At 38.4% G+C, this 22,241-nt stretch overlaps 1 protein-coding gene across 1 annotated transcript in view; it reads left to right on the plus strand.

The window, feature by feature from the left end:
- LOC144653126 (phosphopentomutase-like) overlaps positions 1-22,241 on the plus strand; it is a 69,233-nt gene that overhangs the window by 2,680 nt on the left and 44,312 nt on the right. Inside the window, exons 2-4 of the mRNA XM_078513046.1 lie at positions 1,801-1,900; positions 18,357-18,424; positions 22,059-22,147. Coding sequence (XP_078369172.1) covers positions 1,801-1,900; positions 18,357-18,424; positions 22,059-22,147 — 257 coding nt within the window. The remainder of the gene's footprint in view (positions 1-1,800; positions 1,901-18,356; positions 18,425-22,058; positions 22,148-22,241) is intronic.

Consider the following 22,241-nt stretch of genomic DNA (forward strand, 5'->3'; position numbering starts at 1 on the left):
ACCATTTTAAATATGCACACACTATAAACCTCTAAACATAGAAGAGCTCTTGAAAGATTTGCTGTCAAATCAAAAGGCAATTTGCATACAATCACCTTTTGTCTTTACCATGCTGGAACTGTGCAGTCAAGAATTTTTTTCTGATTGCATTGTTACTGAGCCAATAAACTTATGCTGATCATTTATACTTGTTCCACCCCTTCATTCTCAGCCAAAACGTTGATTTTAGTAAGGCAAACATGGAAGCTGAGACGTTATGAAATATAATAAGTTGTAGTTTAAATTAATTCATCGTTGGTCAACATTTTTTACGACTGAATTTTAAAGGAAGTATAGTGGCCAGCCTGGTCACTCACATGGTCCATCATCTGAAAACTTTTGTTTGCGACTCCGCTGACCAGCAAATATAATAGTACATGTAGAAAGAGTGAAGCAAGATGGCCGTATAAAGGCAGCCTTATAAATTTAAAGGGTTTTGCCAAGAAAAACAAGAAACAAAGAAACAAAATGTGACTGACAATTACGTGAATAAAGCAACGGAATGCCAAAAAAGTAGATATTGAGAGCCATTAATTGCTCGATGACATTCGTGTCTATCTTTCGACCTAGCGTCATACATGAAGGAGCATTTGAAAACTAAATCGGGTTTCACATAAGCTTCATCAACGATGGATCTATCTAGAAAGCAGAGCGCTGGCTAAAATCAAGTGCGTGGCTGCTTGTTCGCAAGAAAATGAAAAGCTTTTCAGATGTAACAGCACAAGTACAAGTCATTTGTACCTGAATCAGTCTATATGTTCTGATATATTAAATATTTATATCGTTATTACCGGTACTTAACAGCTTACATGTAAATTATTCTGCAGTGCATACCTATGGATCGATATAATAATTTATAAACAAACCATTTTAGTGCTAAGGGTTAAAAAAAGGAAAATAAAAGAAAAAATTTCTCCTCTGGAATTTGAACTCACAACCTCTCGCTCCCCATACAGATACGTACATGAGTGTGCTAATCAGACATTCTAAGTCACATGAGATGAATATACCGGTATCTTATATCAATGTAATAGACGTTCTGCCAATTATCTGTGCATCAAAGAAATGTTTGAATCACTTGCTGCTCATATATTTTCAAGGAATAAAACTTGGTAAAACAAATTCAGTCGTGGCTCGAAGAGCTCTTTGATTGTAAACTGGTTTGATTTTTATTTCCCATTGTTTCAGATTATGATAATGAATATGAGACTGAAAAGTCAGAATCAAACTGGTTTGAAAAATTTAAACAAAAAGAAATTTAAACCACAGCATATGCATGGAGAGCAATGCTGAAAGTATGGGTCCACATACAAGAACTGTGGCCATTGGTTTCCATACAACAAATTTGTTCTGACCGGGAGCACAGGGCGCCCATACAAGCAGCTTGACTGTTTGTATGTTCGAAATATAAAGAATTGTATGGGGATTTTGCAAGGGTCTTATTATCGTGAACGTATTTAGAGTAATGTCTATGTTGAAGGTCAAAATAAATGTAAACTTACCCCAGCTGATGTCTTTTGTCGTTATTAAGCCTCAGAATGCCGAATTTGGGCAATTTGAAGGGTTTTGCATTGAATGCTCCACCACGTTTGAAATATGATACTTTTTATGTTTATTATATAAGGACATGATCCAAAATTGCTGTAAGATTCATGTACCAGTAAGCATGACAATATCTCTCCCAAGAACTGGAAAAATACCCATACAGAACTTTACACATAAATAGCCAAAAAGAGTAAATGTAATCATTTTCTTTGTCAGGAACCAGCCAGCATTGCAGAGGTAAAGAAATTAACAAAAGAGATGAAGTTCGATGAACTGAGACAAATGATGATGTCACCATTGTCTTTTGGCACTGCAGGTAATATTGATTACATGAGATAACTTGTTATGTCTTGATAGAAATTCTGGGCAATGGTAAGTTTTCTATACCACAGCCTCATACTATTAATTGTTGTTGTTTTAATTGTCAAAAAAGATCTAGCTAAAGTGGCGCTGTATCATGGAATAGCTTGCATTAATTGATGAAATGGTCAAACTGTATAATTTGAAAGGACTGATAATAAATACCGGTAGGTGAGGAATTTTAATTGCTCACTTAAGTAAAATATGAGAAAATGTTCATAAAACTCGCACATAATTCATGTTGCAATCTCACGCCACGTCATGCACGAGCGCACATGCTGAGAAAACTTCCCAAACACATATAGGGTAGGTAGCTGCTGCTCTAGCTTTGCTTGTATTTTCCTCTCTTAAATGATTGATGACCCCCACTTTTTTTCGGGGTATATAACCTTTTATAATATATCTCTACCGATTGGCAAAAAATGGAGCCACGAGATTTGAATGTTCGGAAGTATGTAATTTGGTTTTTATTTTCTCTTCTCGCACGATCAAATCAGTCACTTTTTCAGGGTTATCAGCAGGTTTTTGAGTAGCATTTTCTACCCAAAAAGTAGGCGGCTGGGGTTTGCTTGGAATCGCAAAGCGGCTTGACATGATGCACACTGCATCGTTTTCGAGTATGGGGGGGGGGGGGGGTCCTCCCCCCTTTTTTTTTTAAAAATTTTTTTTAAAAAATAGAAAATGGGTTGGAAAAAATTTAGTTCCCCCTGGTATTATAGTTCTCGAATGTACTTTTAATTAACAAGGTAGTGATAACTGAAGTCGTGTATAACAGTCACCATTGTTTCAACAGCGCTTACAACTTCTATCCCTAAAAAAACGAAAGTAATTCTGAGACCGGCCTTTTCCAACAAGTTATTCTCAAATTCAGTGTTCATATAAATTTGACATTAAAAAGGTCTGGGAGGCAATAAACAAACTTTTCGTTCCTTTTCCTATTTGACTTCTTTTATCAAAGTTAGTATTAACATTTGTCCTTTTAAAAACGTGAAAACCTAGTGAGAATAAAAACTTATCAAAAACTAATTACTGTAACAGATGTGACGTTGTGTCTAGCGGATAAAATTGGCAATCGGGCATACAAAATTTTACGGCTTTATAATTTTCAATATTTTGGCACGTTTGAACAAATTTCTTGCCCTCATCTTAAATGAATTTCAATGTGAAATGAAGTTTATTTCAAGTTTATTTCATATTTTAATCTTAAGTTCGGAATTTTTTGGCGTTTTAAAGGGAACAGATTTGACACGCACATGCTATCTGATAGACATCTTGTCGCGACTTCGTTCCTAAATAAGTATTTTATGTTTAAATTGTATTGTATCATGCTACGTACGTTTTTTTGTGCTTATATAGTATTTTATTTGCAATGTACATTAAAGCAGGGCTCAAAATAACGGCCGGTCAGGACAATGTCCGGCCAAAATGACGATTTGTCCGGACAAATTTTGGTTCGGCGGTCATTTTGACCGGCGAACCAGGACGTAATTTATTCTTTTTACGGACCACTGTTGACATGAAGCCGTTGGCGTTTCCTTTCTTCCTACATGCCGAGCAAAGGCACAGTTATCTCACTTGTAGCATGGGCATATGTCCTTTTACTATTTAGTGTTCGGTAGTAAAGAACAGTAAAGTGCTTACAACCAAGATCGCCTCCACCCGTAAGTCGTTAATTAATGTAAAACTATGCAGAGTATATAACATTACGGCTACTGAGCATTTTGTTTTATGTAGAGTAGAACGAGAAGAAATGGAAATTCAAAAAGCGAACATAATAAAATGACACATTTAGCGATCAACACATTTAATTTTAAGTCTTATACTCTTTAACAACGAGTGTTTTAGCTTATGAGGCGAAATTTTTGGCAGAATAGGCTATTGCTTCAAAGTAAATACTCAATATTTTGACCGGTCAAAAACGAGACATGACCGAGCAAAAATTGATTTGGCCGGTCAACATGACCGGTCAGTATCCGAAAATTATTTTGAGCCCTGTTAAAGTAAGGGAAACCGGAGATGAAATTCTGCAAATGTCCATGGAGGATATCAGCGAGTTTCACACCGCCGACAGCCGTGGCTCAATAAATCTACTTGTCTCTTTAATTAACACTTGAATAAAAATAAAACAACGTATAACACTTAAAATAAAAATAAAACACTTAAAATGATGCGCCAAGGTGTAGAACATTTTACGAGTTTTCAGACCAAAAAATATTGTTTTTGTAAACAATACAAAACTTGTAAAGAAAGAGTTTTTATTAACACTTTCCTAGCTCATCACAAATTATTTACTGAAACATTTTATTTTCATTTGATTTCTCCGATATCACACACTGAACTGACCTACGAGCATTCAGAGTAGCCGGCGCAGTATTCAGAATAGCCGGTGAAATGCACCGGTTGCCGGCTTGTTTTGACAAACCTGCAATTTACAGTCTTGAATGTTTGCAAATACAGTTCTTAAAGACAAGATTTACCTTAAGGGACCTCAAAAGCAAAATATTTTTGTTCAATAGATTGTGTGAATAAGCTCAGATAAAGAAAGTTGGCCTGCATTGATTCATTTAAAATATTTTGTCACCAGAAGTCGCTGAGGTCATATCGAGTGACGAAGTCAAATTTATCTAAATAAGTGCCTTCTTTCAGATATCTTCAGGACCAAGAGTGCCTGGTGGCACATGGGGCTTCTGTCAGGGATCTCCACATTTGCCGGTCCTCTGCCTGTTGCTGCTTCCATTGTGAGGCCACGCTCCAACAAGTCTTTCTGCGCTGTTCTTCTCCAGGTCTCCTTAGGCCTACCTCTGCTATGCTTTCCTTGGGGTGTCCATTTCAATGCAACCCTTGGCACTGAGTCTGCTCTCATTCGTAGGACATGTCCCAGCCATCTCCACCTTCTCTTTTGCACAACAATTGAAACTGGTTCAAAATTGCATGATGGCAATAGGTCTTTGTTGCTGATCTTGTTTGGCCAAAAGATGCGTTTGATGCGCCGGAGGCATTTGGTCTGGAAGACGTCCAGCTTTCTTTCAGATGTCGTATCTCGGAAATGAATTTGGTGACCCCCAATTTTTTTTACATTTCTGAGATGAGTAACTTGAAACTAGCAGTGGTGAAAGTTTAAGAAAAATTGCAATGTTAGAAGATTTTCGTGCGAATGTCCTTTACGAACGTCCCCTTCTACAATTAAGCAAACTGTCAGTTCACAGGTGACACTAAGCTCACATCAAATTAGTGCACAGAAATTTAGAATAATAACAAGAAACTTCAAGCAGTTTATAACTGTGCGGTTAATGTTTGACCACCTCTTTCAGTTCTTTGGCTAGAAAGGCATGGCGCTGCACAGTAAAAATCTTTAGAAAAGCAGTCACTTGAGAAACACACAAGTCATGTTTGCATGAGTCACGGAATGTGCATGACACAAATTTCCTTCACCGCGTCATCTCTTGCTTTAAACCACATGCCTGGCCGGTAAATTCCTGATTACGCATGCAAATATTTATTTTGTTCCGAATGTTCAATAAGTAAACATAAACCCAAACCAATTCATTCTGACTGCACGATTCAGCAGGTAATTTCCCTGGAGCAATGATACGTATCCCGTGCCTTGACACATTCTTGCTGAGCTTGCAATTTTCATTTCGATTCCCAAAATAAACTTAAAACAAAAATTGGAATATCCAGAAAACAAGTCGTTGTTTTGCAATATTCAACACGTTCCGGGTAAATTGTACGAATTTGTACTCGCTCCGAGCCAAACCCTTGAATTATACCTGGCACGAAATTGGATAGAAAATTTTGGTGGAGTTTTTTCTGTATCTCGACTAGCTCGACTGCCTTTACATTAAGTTATTCTGTACGTTATTAGTCCTCTTTAAGTAACATTCCGGTTGATCTGTAAGTACTCAACTATACTCGATTCACTCTCAACCACAATAAAGTCTATTAGACCATCAAAACTCTTCTCATTATCTTGATTGAACCCTACCACATGATAATAGGTTTTCTCAACTCTACGCAACTACTAACATCACATCTTTACTCTTATCATCTCGAGTAAACTTTCTACTCATCTCTCAAGTCAAATATAACACATAATAACAACTTTTCTCAACTCGACTCAACTCTACTACACCATCACAACTTTTTTCCACTCGACGCAATACGTGGATACCCAACTGTTGTACCCTACTCTGCTGGACACCACTTGAATCTGCTTTACTATCATGTACTCTACTCCCGCATCTACGTACGTTATATGACTGAACTCGTCTCTACTAGATTACACTCTGTTCTACTCTACTCTACTAACAATATTCTAGTCGTCTCTACTTTACGATTGTCGATTGGACTGGTCTCTACTCTCAACACTTCTTTATTCGTCTCCGCCACGCTACTGTACGTTTATATAAGCTTATGTGACTGTTCTCGTCTCTAATTAGTTAACTCGACTCAACTGTACTCTACTGTACTTTATACCATGCCATAGAAAATACAGCCAATCAGAATACAGGAAAGCCGTTGTATATTCGACGGTATTCAACCCAACCTTCCCATCGTGCGCTGCGATCTTATTCTCGATGAAATTTAGTAAGCGTGTTTTCTATGGCATGGTATAAAATAGTTACACAACACTTTCTCGTGGTATACTATGGAATATCCCACTTGTCACTTGTATTTTCTTCGTATACACACTCGCCTAAAGGCTCGTGTGTATACCGAGAAAATACAAGTGACTCGTGGGATATTCCATAGTATACCACTCGAAAGCGTTGCATAACTAGTATGTACTCTACTTTGCTCTAGTCTACTATACTTGATTCGAGTCTACTATACTATTACGCTACTTTACTCTACTCTAGTATAATATACTTTATTCGAGTCTACTCTTCTGAACGCTGCTCTACTCGAATCGACTCTACTCTGCTATATTTCATTCAAGTTTACCCTACTGTAGGTTACTCGACTCAACTAGACTCAACTCGACTCTACTGGACTCGACTGACTTGAATCACCTCTACTCGACTCGACTCTACTCTATACTCTACTTGACACGACTTGACTCTACTTCACTTGACTCAACTCTACTCTTCTCCACTCTACTCTTCTCGACTGTACTCTACTCGACTCGACTCGACTCGACTCGACTCGACTCGACTCGACTCGACTCGACTTAACACTACTCCACTCCACTACACTCGACTAAACTTTACACTTCTACGGCACTACGTTTCCATTCTAAACTTTACACTTCTACGGCTCTACGTTTTCATTCTGAACTTTACACTTCTACGGCTCTACGTTTTCATTCTGAACTTTACGCTTTTATACGGCTCTACGTTTTCAGTCTGAACTTTACGCTTTAACGGCTCTACGTTTTCATTCTAAACTTTACACTTCTACGGCTCTACGTTTTCATTCTAAACTTTACACTTCTACGGCTCTACGTTTTCATTCTAAACTTTACGCTTTTACGGCTCTACGTTTTCATTCTAAACTTTACACTTCTACGGCTCTACGTTTTCATTCTAAACTTTACGCTTTTACGGCTCTACGTTTTCATTCTAAACTTTACACTTCTACGGCTCTACGTTTTCATTCTTAACTTGACACTTCTACGGCTCTACGTTTTCATTCTAAACTTTACACTTCTACGGCTCTACGTTTTCATTCTGAACTTTACGCTTTTACGGCTCTACGTTTTCATTCTAAACTTGACACTTCTACGGCTCTACGTTTTCATTCTAAACTTTACACTTCTACGACTCTACGTTTTCATTCTGAACTTTAGGCTTTTACGGCTCTACGTTTTCATTCTAAACTTTACACTTCTACGGCTCTACGTTTTCATTCTGAACTTTAGGCTTTTACGGCTCTACGTTTTCATTCTAAACTTTACACTTCTACGGCTCTACGTTTTCATTCTAAACTTTACGCTTTTACGGCTCTACGTTTTCATTCTGAACTTTACACTTCTACGGCTCTACGTTTTCATTCTGAACTTTAGGCTTTTACGGCTCTACGTTTTCATTCTAAACTTTACACTTCTACGGCTCTACGTTTTCATTCTAAACTTTACGCTTTTACGGCTCTACGTTTTCATTCTGAACTTTACACTTCTACGGCTCTACGTTTTCATTCTGAACTTTACGCTTTTATACGGCTCTACGTTTTCATTCTGAACTTTAGGCTTTTACGGCTCTACGTTTTCATTCTAAACTTTACACTTCTACGGCTCTACGTTTTCATTCTAAACTTTACGCTTTTACGGCTCTACGTTTTCATTCTGAACTTTACACTTCTACGGCTCTACGTTTTCATTCTGAACTTTACGCTTTTATACGGCTCTACGTTTTCAGTCTGAACTTTAGGCTTTTACGGCTCTACGTTTTCATTCTAAACTTCACACTTCTACGGCTCTACGTTTTCATTCTAAACTTTACGCTTTTACGGCTCTACGTTTTCATTCTGAACTTTACACTTCTACGGCTCTACGTTTTCATTCTGAACTTTACGCTTTTATACGGCTCTACGTTTTCAGTCTGAACTTTACGCTTTAACGGCTCTACGTTTTCATTCTAAACTTTACACTTCTACGGCTCTACGTTTTCATTCTAAACTTTACACTTCTACGGCTCTACGTTTTCATTCTAAACTTTACGCTTTTACGGCTCTACGTTTTCATTCTAAACTTTACACTTCTACGGCTCTACGTTTTCATTCTAAACTTTACACTTCTACGGCTATACGTTTTCATTCTAAACTTGACACTTCTACGGCTCTACGTTTTCATTCTAAACTTTACACTTCTACGGCTCTACGTTTTCATTCTAAACTTGACACTTCTACGGCTCCACGTTTTCATTCTAAACTTTACATTTCTACGGCTCTACGTTTTCATTCTAAACTTTACACTTCTACGGCTCTACGTTTTCATTCTAAACTTTACACTTCTACGGCTCTACGTTTTCATTCTAAACTTTACACTTCTACGGCTCTACGTTTTCATTCTAAACTTTACACTTCTACGGCTATACGTTTTCATTCTAAACTTGACACTTCTACGGCTCAACGTTTTCATTCTAAACTTGACACTTTTACGGCTCTACGTTTTCATTCTAAACTTTACGCTTTTACGGCTCTACGTTTTCATTCTAAACTTGACACTTTTACGGCTCTACGTTTTCAGTCTAAACTTTACGCTTTTACGGCTCTACGTTTTCATTCTAAACTTTACACTTCTACGGCTCTACGTTTTCATTCTAAACTTTACACTTCTACGGCTATACGTTTTCATTCTAAACTTGACACTTCTACGGCTCTACGTTTTCATTCTAAACTTTACACTTCTACGGCTCTACGTTTTCATTCTAAACTTGACACTTCTACGGCTCCACGTTTTCATTCTAAACTTTACATTTCTACGGCTCTACGTTTTCATTCTAAACTTTACACTTCTACGGCTCTACGTTTTCATTCTAAACTTTACACTTCTACGGCTCTACGTTTTCATTCTAAACTTTACACTTCTACGGCTCTACGTTTTCATTCTAAACTTTACACTTCTACGGCTATACGTTTTCATTCTAAACTTGACACTTCTACGGCTCAACGTTTTCATTCTAAACTTGACACTTTTACGGCTATACGTTTTCATTCTAAACTTGACACTTTTACGGCTCTACGTTTTCATTCTAAACTTGACACTTTTACGGCTCTACGTTTTCATTCTAAACTTGACACTTTTACGGCTCAACGTTTTCATTCTAAACTTTACACTTTTACGGCTCTACGTTTTCATTCTAAACTTGACACTTTTACGGCTCTACGTTTTCATTCTAAACTTTACACTTCTACGGCTCTACGTTTTCATTCTAAACTTGACACTTTTACGGCTCTACGTTTTCATTCTAAACTTGACACTTTTACGGCTCTACGTTTTCATTCTAAACTTGACACTTTTACGGCTCTACGTTTTCATTCTAAACTTGACACTTTTACGGCTCTACGTTTTCATTCTAAACTTTACACTTCTACGGCTCTACGTTTTCATTCTAAACTTTACACTTCTACGGCTCTACGTTTTCATTCTAAACTTTACACTTCTACGGCTCTACGTTTTCATTCTAAACTTTACACTTCTACGGCTCTACGTTTTCATTCTAAACTTTACACTTCTACGGCTATACGTTTTCATTCTAAACTTTACACTTCTACGGCTCTACGTTTTCATTCTAAACTTGACACTTTTACGGCTCTACGTTTTCATTCTAAACTTGACACTTTTACGGCTCTACGTTTTCATTCTAAACTTTACACTTCTACGGCTCTACGTTTTCATTCTAAACTTTACACTTCTACGGCTCTACGTTTTCATTCTAAACTTTACACTTCTACGGCTCTACGTTTTCATTCTAAACTTGACACTTTTACGGCTCTACGTTTTCATTCTAAACTTGACACTTTTACGGCTCTACGTTTTCATTCTAAACTTTACACTTCTACGGCTCTACGTTTTCATTCTAAACTTTACACTTCTACGGCTCTACTTTTTCATTCTAAACTTGACACTTCTACGGCTCTACGTTTTCATTCTAAACTTTACACTTCTACGGCTCTACGTTTTCATTCTAAACTTGACACTTTTACGGCTCTACGTTTTCATTCTAAACTTGACACTTTTACGGCTCTACGTTTTCATTCTAAACTTTACACTTCTACGGCTCTACGTTTTCATTCTAAACTTTACACTTCTACGGCTCTACGTTTTCATTCTAAACTTTACACTTCTACGGCTTTACGTTTTCATTCTAAACTTGACACTTCTACGGCTCTACGTTTTCATTCTAAACTTTATGGTGGATTTCCACTGACGCGTAAATTTTTACGTGCGTGAAAAAAATAAGAGACAACGTATGAATGGCCTGCGTAAACGTGTACGCAAGCCGTTCATACATTGTCTCTAATTTTTTTACGCACGTAAAAAATTACGCGTCAGTGGAAATCCACCATTACACTTCTACGGCTCTACGTTTTCATTCTAAACTTTACACTTCTACGGCTCTACGTTTTCATTCTAAACTTGACACTTCTACGGCTCTACGTTTTTATTCTAAACTTTACACTTCTACGGCTCTACGTTTTCATTCTAAACTTTACACTTCTACGGCTCTACGTTTTCATTCTAAACTTTACACTTCTACGGCTCTACGTTTTCATTCTAAACTTGACACTTCTACGGCTCTACGTTTTCATTCTAAACTTTACACTTCTACGGCTCTACGTTTTCATTCTAAACTTGACACTTCTACGGCTCTACGTTTTTATTCTAAACTTTACACTTCTACGGCTCTACGTTTTCATTCTAAACTTTACACTTCTACGGCTCTACGTTTTCATTCTAAACTTTACACTTCTACGGCTCTACGTTTTCATTCTAAACTTGACACTTCTACTGCTCTACGTTTTCATTCTAATCTTGACACTTACACGGCTCTACGTTTTCATTCTTAACTTTACACTTCTACGGCTCTACGTTTTCATTCTAAACTTTACACTTTCATTCTTAACTTGACACTTCTACTGCTCTACGTTTTCATTCTAATCTTGACACTTCTACGGCTCTACGTTTTCATTCTTAACTTTACACTTTCATTCTTAACTCTACACTTCTACGGCCCTACGTTTGAATTCTTAACTGTACACGTCTACGGCCCTACGCCGGTTTTCCTCCTAAACTTTACGCTTTTACGGCCCTTCGAGTCGTGTCGAGTCGAGTCGAGTCGAGGTGGAGTAGAGTACAGTAGTATAACGTAGAGTGGAGTAGAGTCGAGAAGAGTAGCGGAGTAGAGTAGAGTGGTGTAGAGTACAGTAGTATAACGTATAGTGGAGAAGAGTCGAGTTGAGTCGAGTCCAGCCCAGTCCAGTGGAGGTGGAGTCGAGTCGAGTCAAGTCAAGTAGAGGTGGAGTAGAGTAGTAGTTGAGTCGAGTCGAGTCGAGTCGAGGTGGAGTAGAGTAGAGTGGTGTAGAGTACATTTGTATAGAGTAGAGTAGAGTAGAGTAGAGTAGAGTAGAGTAGAGTAGAGTAGAGTAGAGTCGAGTCAAGTAGAGGTGAAGTAGAGTAGAGTGGTGTAGAGTACAGCAGTATAAAGTAGAGAAGAGTAGAGTAGAATAGAGTAGAGCAGTGAAGTAAAGATTGTAGCGGAGAAGATTGTAGCGGAGTTGAGTGGTGGTAATATATTCTTATAATTCTCTCTGTGGACTAGTATTCCTATATCCCTTTTATATAGGCTTTGATTGGCCGGTCGAGTTAGTCGAGGCTGAAAAAAACTCCACCAAAATATCGTATCCAATTTTGGGACACATTTGCCTTGAATAACACAAAAATAAGTATTTCACACAAACTGAGGGCAGAGTATTCATAAATATTTTTAAAATAGGTGAATGATTATTAAAATTTTATAGCTACAGGCGAGCGATTGCGTGGGTCTGACGTAATGGCAGTTTTAAATAGCTTGGACATGTCCAAGCGGTCTTTGGTTTTGCTATGTGATTATTCAGTCCTCTCTTCTGGTAAAACACTCGAATGATACAAAAATATACATTTCACTCTAAACAGAGAGCAGAGTGTTCATGTCAAACGAGTGGTCGCTAGTAAACATCAAATCTTGCATGACCGTGACCAAGGGGCCGGCTGGACCGCATGGGTCTGGAATGATTTACCGACAAAAAAACTACGAAAACAACAAAAAAAACGCCGACCAGATTATGAACCGGCTGCGCACGGTTAATTAACAAACTAGTACCCCATTTCGTATTTTGTAAGCTTGACAATTGTTAGGGAAAAATATAAAAACTCTGCATGTGACTAGCATGGTTTCACATTATACATCGTTTAAATCCTCACCGAAGGCTAGGTAAATTAAGCTTATAGAGTTCCCTGTGTTCACAAAATTATAAATCAAGGTTTCACTCACTTTGTTGTGCAGAAAAATCAAAAAATCAAATCACTTGTTTTTTATTCTGCTGGAAACAGACTTCATATATAGACAACCCCGGCAAAGACGATAACGCTTTGAATACATTAGAAACTTGGCGGGTTTCAAAAACAAAGCACTCCCTCAGCTAAGATAGACTAAAGAAATGACTACTCGATTAATATCTCTTTTATTTGCACTAAAAACGTCTTGAATTAAATACCAGCAACAAAAGGAAGAGATGTATGCGTTGGAATATGGCTACGCATAATTAACTCTATAAATTGAGACCGCCACTTTGAGGAAAAGTCTTTGTCTCCGAACTGACAAACCGTCGATAATGTCAACGTGTTCCAGATCAATTTCATGATTGTTAAGCAAGTGGTTTTCGGCCAAAAAGGGAATTTCTGTCCATTGTTGTAATTGCTTTGGCGTGTTCCTTGATACGTGCATGCGATGTTCTCTATGGATAAATTTGTTCTTTCAGATAATGAAGAGTCAGAATAAAGTCTCTCTTTGACGACTTCCATGGCTAGATTGGACAAGATGCAGGTAAACAGAGATACAACATCTACAGATATGAAAATCTCGTCAGGATTCACTGACAATCAGCAAAGAGGCATCGAAAGGTGTTGTATATAAAATCAAATGCAAAGACTGTGCGTGTGTTTACATTGGCCAGACCTCGCGCGCACTAAAAACACCTATCAAGGAACACATCAAAGCAATTACAACAATGGACAGAAATTCCCTTTGGCCGAACACCACTTGCTTAACAATCATGAAATTGATCTGGAACATGTTGACATTATCAACCATTTAAAGAAAGATTTTTCCTCCAGCGCGGCATTCAGTCTTAGATTTTAACTCCATAAATGAACTCATAGCATTCCCGAACATTTATAAGAACCTTAACAATTTTTAATTGCATGCCACCCCCTATTTTCTGTATTCTTTTTATTCGCATTTTAGAATTCCAACCCCCCTTTTTTATTCAGCAATTCATTAACACATTTTTCTGCTTTTTTAAGTTTTTATTTCTATAACAACAGGGACACGGTTTTAAATTAACATATTACTGAAAAAGGCTACAGCAGTAGCCCAAACGTCCTCCTCACAATTTTAGGCCAGTGTCAACTTTTTATCAAATAATTTTTAAATTCAGAGTACACTTGTGTTGGGCCTTTACTGAGCAGCTTAATATATTGTACTGGGACACAATACAATTGCTTGGGGAGGGAGGGTAGGGTACGTTATTCGACCATAACGAACGGTGACCGAGCGAAGATGATGAAAGTACAAACTGGAAACCTGATCCTAGCGTACGGATTTGCATACAGTCAACTCTCTAGATAAGACGGACACCTTCGGGACCGGCCACAGCTGTCCGTCTTAGAGAGGTGTCCGCTCTGTAGAGAGTCGAGGTAATATGACACCAGTAAATTTGAGATAATAAAGAAAAACCTTTGCACAATGCAACACACCTTTGCCAATTGCAACAAGACTTAAATAATAAAAGGACCAAAGCAAAAATTGAGAGCTTCTACAAACCGTAATACCGTAAGTAGAAAATAACATCTTTTGTGACCTTTAGTGTCCATACACGTAAGCAGAGAAGTAATCCGTTAAAGCGTCATTGTTCGTGGTGAGGAAACTTGGTATACATGTATCCTTAGGGCGCGGACTAACTTTGCTTTAGGTCGATACGAAGTTTGGAAGTATTTTCTTTAATTAAACATGATAAAAAACACTTCTCAAGTGTCCGTTTCCGTCTTAGAGAGGTGTCCGTCTTATAGGGAGTTTGGTTACAGTAAAATGACTGAAAAACGGCAGGGACCATCACCAGGTGTCCGTCTTATGGAGGTGTCCGTCTTATAGAGGTGTCTGTTAAGAGAGAGTTCACTGTATTGATATGAATTGTGTCCTGTGTCGGCAATTTGTCGTGGGACCTTGAGAAAAAGGCTCAGCGGTGAACGAATGTAGCGTTTATAACAATGATTTCGTAATCATTAAGGCAAGCAACAGCACTGAAAGTTGCTCCTCCTATACCGAAGCTGTGGTCACTGTACTGGTGAGGGTCTAAGCCAGTAAGCTGGAGCAGACATGAAACAAAGTTCATGAGACATTGGCGGGACAGAGGAGATCCTGAAGGGAGGCGGAATAGAGGGTCACTCTGTAGCTGTTAGTCTGGTCGTTTCTTTTGGAGGCACAAATAAATGGGACTTACAGCATAGACTAAGTCTATGTGTTTGGCATGACTGGTGTAGAGAACCACCCTGGACTGCTTAACAGTTAATGATAGATATTCCTCTCCCGTGGGTGTGAAGTTCAAGCTGACGTCGCAGATGCAAAGCAGTGTATCTGCGCTAGCTGATGGATTAGTAACAGTGAACTGGCTTGCACAGAGTAACAGGAAATGAGCCGCTGCCATTGCTGCCCAGTACATGACATCTTTGGTATTGGTGTGGTCCATGAGGAAATATATTTTACACAGAAATATATTTTTCTTTTTTCGGAGCAAAATGTTCCCTTTCGATTCTTCGCAATGTTTGCTGCAATTTTATAGTGTCAGTGAAAGGATTGGGAAAACCCTGGCTGATATAAAGAGTGTGAACTCCAACTTAGTAGACTTAAATTGATTGCGGCTAAATCCGACCTGCTAAATATGAAATGAATAGGGCAAGAGTGTTCTCACTTTCTGGGACGGCTTGTAATTGGTGGTTATCACAGAATGCAATGTATTGACATTGTGTGGAGTTGTACCTCCGATGAGTACTCTCAGCTAATCCTTTGTAGAAATAGTGGTTGGCTTTCATTTGTAGTCATCTAAGGGCAAGCACCGTACTGGGGTCGGGATTTCCTTTGAGTATGGTACCAGGTCTCAGAACCGCACAACCTGCAAGTGAGTTAAAGTGTCAGATGGGGCTTTTTTAATGCCGGGAATAGAAACTGCTTTTAGTACGATTTTAAACTTGCAACAGATATAAAAAGATAACGTATTAGAGTCATGATATGTGTATATTTGCTAGTAACGGAAGTGAGTACCGTAAAAACCCGCAGATAAGCCGCACCTATTTTCCAAAAATCTTCGCTCGAAATCGAGTATGCGGCTTATCGGCGGGAACATTTGGAAAAGGTGCCAAAAATTTTCGTGAATTGACACTTTTATGGAAAAGTATGCAAATTAATATTATAAACATAACACTACAAGGGAGTATTGGTTATTGCTTTTGCAAGTTTGACAGCCCCTAAAAGCTGTTTGCAGTGTCGACGATGGCCTATATTTTCAACAGAATAAACATTGAGAGTGATAAATGATTGTCGCAGTGAATTTCCAATTTAAGCAATTGTGATAAAGAAGCCTGAAAAAAAAAAAAAAAAAATAAAATAAAAAAAATTCAGGGCTCACGGGATCGAACCCGTGACCTCCGCGATACCGGTGCGATGCTCTACCAACTGAGCTAGAGCCACACATTGGGAGCAGGTCAATTGAGTTCATTTTCCCGGAGAGGAGTGAAATGATGTATGTATATGAAATGATTCATATATGAACTGCGGATGTATATGAGAGTGATAAATGATCGTCGCAGTGAATTTCCAATTTAAGCAATTGGAATAAAGAAGCCTGAAAAAAAAAATTCAGGGCTTCAACGGGATTCGAACCCGTGACCTCCGCGATACCGGTGCGATGCTCTACCAACTGAGCTATTGAAGCCACACATTGGGAGCGAGGTCAATTGTGAGTTCATATTTTCCCGTGAGAGGAGTGAAATGATGTAATGTATATGAAATGATTCATATATGAACTGCGGATGTATATGAGAGTGATAAATGATCGTCGCAGTGAATTTCCAATTTAAGCAATTGGAATAAAGAAGCCTATAAAAAAAAAAATTCAGGGCTTCAACGGGAATAAACATTGATACACCACAAGCGAGAAAATGCCACAAGTATTCGCGTGGATGCGGATCATGGCCTGCTGTTTCTTCCCCATTTAGCACTTTGTTGGCAGATTAGCCAAACTGATTACAAAACTCTCTTGATGCAACAAGTTTATCTCTCTCTTATCTGTGTACCACAGCCTTGTTGTCACAATGTAATGTGAAAGCTGAAGCTCACACAGTGATCACAATGGTAATAGCAAACAGTTCTTTGAAGGTGATGAAGCGGCAATTGGGAATGCCAACATTGTCAAATGTGTCGCAAAGCCACGAATCCCCAAACATGGCGCCGAGCGACCCTGTATAGGCATCCGTGTACAGATGTAATCAAGAACTTGTAAGCCATTGTTCATCAACATGCTCTTGCTATTCCAATCCCGTAGAAGCAAAAGCCACCAGTTTAAATCCTTCAAAAAACTATTTCTGAGGCAGATGTGGTGAGTAGGATGTTGAACGTTTTGGAGTAAATATATCATTCGCTGCAGAATTGTTCTGCCGGGGTGACAGACTGAGCAAATAAAATTAAGTTTGCCGATTAAAGATTGAAGTTGGTGCTTAGCACATGAGGATCGCGAGCGCCATTTGACGATCATGCCAATAGTCTCACCAAGGCGTGTCTCAGTAATGCGTGCTTCTTGAGCAACACTGTCCAGTTCTACACCCAGAAGTTCGAGCTGTGTGCAAGCTGAGTGGTCGGTTTTTTTGCTCAGTTAAACAAGCTTGAGCCAAGTGTTTGTTTTACAGCGTATCAGCTTACACAATCAGGGTTCGCTATTGAGTAAACTTACGTGTCCTGTGGTTTGTAATTGCAGCCTCTGCAATTATAACGAATTTCTTGAGAATAACTGTTTTTGGAATCATTCGCTTTGCCGTGGTTTATCTGTGATACAATCACAGCAAATTTTCTCAAAAGCAACACCTGTAAAACAACGTCTGCAAATTGTTATGTTTGCAATCTTCCATGTGACAGAAGCCTCGATCTTATGAGACAAACTGTTGAGAGATTGACTCCTTTTTGGCATTCTTATCGTTCTTGGAGAACAGATTTTTCTCTTCCAGTGTTATGACAAACTGTCGTGATTGACACATTTTTCGCATTTGTTTGTTCTTAGTGGAAGAACAAAATTTTCAACTTCCGCTTTCTATTTGCCTCTTATTAACGTGGTGCGCACTCGTAAAACACAATCCACTGGTCACTGTCAAGATTGGGGTTGCGGGCCTCTCTTGGGCCCACAATAACGTAATTCCCCATACAAAACTGATGACAATCATGTTCAGACAGCAATCATACGTATACATAAGTACAATTCTACTCCTCCACTGAAGGCCACCAATGAGAAAAATACATGGGCTCTGTCTTAGTCATCTTAGCTGTTTTAGGTTTATATTTACATGAAGCAAATGTTTGATGTTACATTGTGAAGGGTTTTGTAACTTGATATGTTCATTTACACTGTTATATTATTATTTCTTTTTAATATAATCAATGTTTTTATAGGTTTGAGATCAAAAATGGGAGCAGGCTTCAGCAGGATAAATGACTTGACAATCATCCAAGCTACCCAGGTGAAACATATAATTATGTACATGCATTAATGCTTTGCTGGGACTAGTTAAGGAGGTTTTCACCAGGTGTTAAACAAAGGTTTACATTGGCAAGATGAACAATCATTTAAATTTAATTTAAATCATTTAAATCATTAATTTAAATCATTTAGGTTCAATCATCAACCCTCCAAGTTTATTTTTATCCTAAGTGGCCATTTGGCCACCAACTGCTCAAGTTTGGTCGCCAGTGAAAACTTTTAGTCGACAAATTAAGCTCACGCTTGCAATCCTTCTTCTCAATTTTAGTCGCCAGGCTGGCAACTTCAATTCTAATTTAGTCGCCAGCTCGAACATTTTAATTGCCATGGCGACTAAAATGGTCTTAACTTGGAGGGTTGAATTCATACTGATTACTTAATCAAGTGGTCTATTATCAAAAGAGCAATCACGCTGCAAAGAAGCTTTACAAGTACATGCTACAGTACCGCCTGGAATCATATGCACATTGGCACGCGTGAAGCACGAGGGCAGAACGCGTGTATTGAACGCGGGAGGAACGAAAGAACGGGGACGAAACCCGCGCGGTTCATGAATGAAAACCGAGGTCAGAAATTCATCTCGGTCAAATGGACGACAGGCCGACACAAAAGGATCTGTCGGCTATTGTTGTTTTTATTGTTTTCGTTTCAATGAATTTTTTCTCACATTTACAACTTGCTTACACCGTATTCAGCAACGAAATGCAAATTTCTTTCAAACAGTTTTTATGGGATTACCGGTAAATTTTGTTGAACTTCAAGATCTTCACGGGTTCGTATTGAATGTTGCGTGCGTGCTAGCATGAGAAGCTTTTGAGTCAAAACTTGTCGCTTCGCGAAAGAATTAATTTTTTCAAAAATGCAAAACGTGAATGAAAAAGCGAAATTAAAGAGGCCTGTAAAAGCACTTCTCTCGATTCATTCATCCGAAAATGAAGGAAGCGAAAATCCTTTTGCAGCCGCGGATTTCTTATCTTCAAATGATCTGACAGATCGACGCCCGTGTGTAAAAAAAGGTCACGCTTGTCACGTTTTCTTGCAATGTCTAGTTATGAAAACGAACGTATTTAAAGTCTGTTACTTAACAAGGCGAGTGTTATTAAGATCGAATAAAAGTTTCACAGAAGATTAAGCAATCAATGACATTTATTTGCGGGGAATGTGTTCTCTTTTGTTTGTTGTGGTTTCCGATCAAATCTTTTGGGTGACGGTGTCAAAAACCTAACAATGAAGAGCAACAATAAAGCTAACAAAGGCAATTAAAAGCACGAAGACGCGGCTTTGAAGAACGCGTGATTCCCTCGGTTTCGTCTCGGTTTCGTCTCGTGCTTCGTTCGTTCCTCCCGAGGTGGACGCACGGGCAAACCGCGTGCACTACCCGCGCGTCCACTTCGGGAAACCCGCGGCTGATGTGCATATGATTTCAGGCGGTACTGTATCTGCTGAGTATGCACCCTGGGTATGTGATGTACAGTTATAATGTCATAAAAATGGCAGGCATTCTGACTTTCAAAATCCAGCTTGAAATCCAGTGCCTTGACACTTAGTTTTAGTGTTACTTGTACATTGGATGACCAAGTGCACCATGTTAGAAAAATTGTTCTGCACCGAAACCAAGTTGTTTGTAGTTACTTCTGCTGACCAGCATCATTCCTATTCTCCATTCAATCCCTTTGGTTCTGACAGTTAGTTTATTGAATTCCTACTACCTGTACTTGTTTCAGGTATGAACTATTGTAAGTTGGTCATGAAAGAAAAACTTGTAATTGTCTAGTCTGTAATTACATTTTACCAACGTCAACAATTTATGTAAACACAGCCATTTGTCAGGGGTTTGTTGAGCCAGGCTCAGCTACATGTAGCAAATACAGAAGGAGTTCTGCTTGTTGTTTAAAACAAATACGGGTATAATAAAAACAGACGTTCACTGGCTAAAAATATTAAAAACAATGAGCTTTTGGTTGTCGCTCTACAGCCTTTGACGGATAAAAAATTGAATACAAAATGGATAAAATATATACGAAGAATCCTTGTTAGTGGTTGCGTGACACCATTGATGAATGGAAGTACAGCGTAAGTGTTGGAATGCTCCTGAGGCTCAGCCCATTTAAAAAACATATGGACAAGTTCTTCTGGTGAAGGGATGGCATATGTTGTTGGATTGGAGAATTTCTTCTTTAGGATGTTAGAAATAATATCGGACGGATAGTTGTTAGCTCGTAGGGCATCAGTGACGTGATTGATTTCAGTATTTTTCCCATGGGCTGTGCTAGGGAGTTTAGTTGCCCGGTGTAAGAGGGTCTCAGCTGTGCTATTCGAAAGCACAACATTCAAGTTATTAATAAACCCCACAAGACATTACAACAAGAATTCCCATCCCCTAAATTTAGACCACCAGTCGAACAACAACCAAATGTGGTGTACAAAATTCCTTGTGCTGATTGTGATTGGTGCTATGTGGCTGAAACCGGCCGTTGTTTTGAAACCCGCAAAAAAGAACATATCAGGAATGTAAAAACCTGTGCGAATGGCTCAAACATTGTGAAACATGCGTGGTCATTCGACCATCGCATAGACTTTGAAAACTCTAGTGTTATTGACAAAGGCTCTTTTCGTATTAGAAAAACTTTGGAAGCTTGGTACACCTCTGCTACTAAGCATGCTGACAATAACTCAAAGCCCATTCCAAGCCAATATTGTATTCTTTTTAAAAAATAGCCTCTTAATTAGCACATTTTTACTTCGCTTTTGTTTTTCATTATTTTCTTTTTATCACACCTTTCTTGTATATATTTTATCCATTTTGTATTCAATTTTTTATCCATCGAAGGCTGTTGAGCGACAGCCGAAAGCTCATTGTTTTTAATATTTTTAGCCAGTGAACGTCTGTTTTTATTATGTCTAATCCTGGCTGCGCTTCAATCTTTAAATACCGGTACGTTTAAACATTAAAAAAATGTTTCCATTGTATAATTGTAACAGAAATTGACATGAGTGAGTTCAATGTTGCCACTGGCAGCAAAAACTTCCACCTGATTAAGTTGCACACACAAGGTGACCAGCTACCAGTTGGCTTTATAGCTCAGTTGGTTTGAATTCCATTCAATAAGTCTGAATTTTTTCAGGCTTTCTTTTTGTAACATTGTAAGTTGCCATTATTTGCTCAACCTGTGTCCCTAACATTTTCCTAGACTGTGCATACTGCCAAAGAAGCAACATTAGTATTCTATTGTAATGACTATTCTATCTAGCACAACATTAATGAAACATGTAGACAGCCAAATAAATGTGCTCGCAATGCAAAAGGAAGAATTTAAGAGCATGGGTGTGAAAGATAAAAAGGCAAAAAAGAAAATTGTGATGCACTAGCACGACAGCTGAACAAAGAAGGCATCTGAAGAGAAGTCTGGAACTGAGTTTGGGTAGCTGGTATAGTCAATGGTGTTGTGCTGAAAAAGGTGCTTCAGTGAAAGGCAGGATGGAAACATTTTGAGACTGGGACTTCATTAAAGGGTTTTGTCTGTATTATTTTGATAGCAAGATACTAGTACATCCTGCAGTCACTTACTCTATTAATTAAAGTTAAAACATACATGTATTTTTTTTGCCAACAGGGGCTTTGTAGATATTTAGAAGAGGTTTTTCCAAACCTCAAGGAAAAAGGAGTTGTTGTAGGATTTGATGCAAGACACAACAGTAAACGGTAAGGAAAGAAATCTCACTTTTATTAAATTTGCACTGTTAATTGTTATACTGCAGTGTTCAGTCAATACTGGTAGTTGTGGTAACCATGTCAT

The sequence above is a fragment of the Oculina patagonica genome, chromosome 5 (assembly GCF_052425735.1).
Source record: "Oculina patagonica isolate OP01 chromosome 5, crgOcupat, whole genome shotgun sequence".
Classification (NCBI taxonomy): Eukaryota; Metazoa; Cnidaria; class Anthozoa; order Scleractinia; family Oculinidae; genus Oculina; species Oculina patagonica.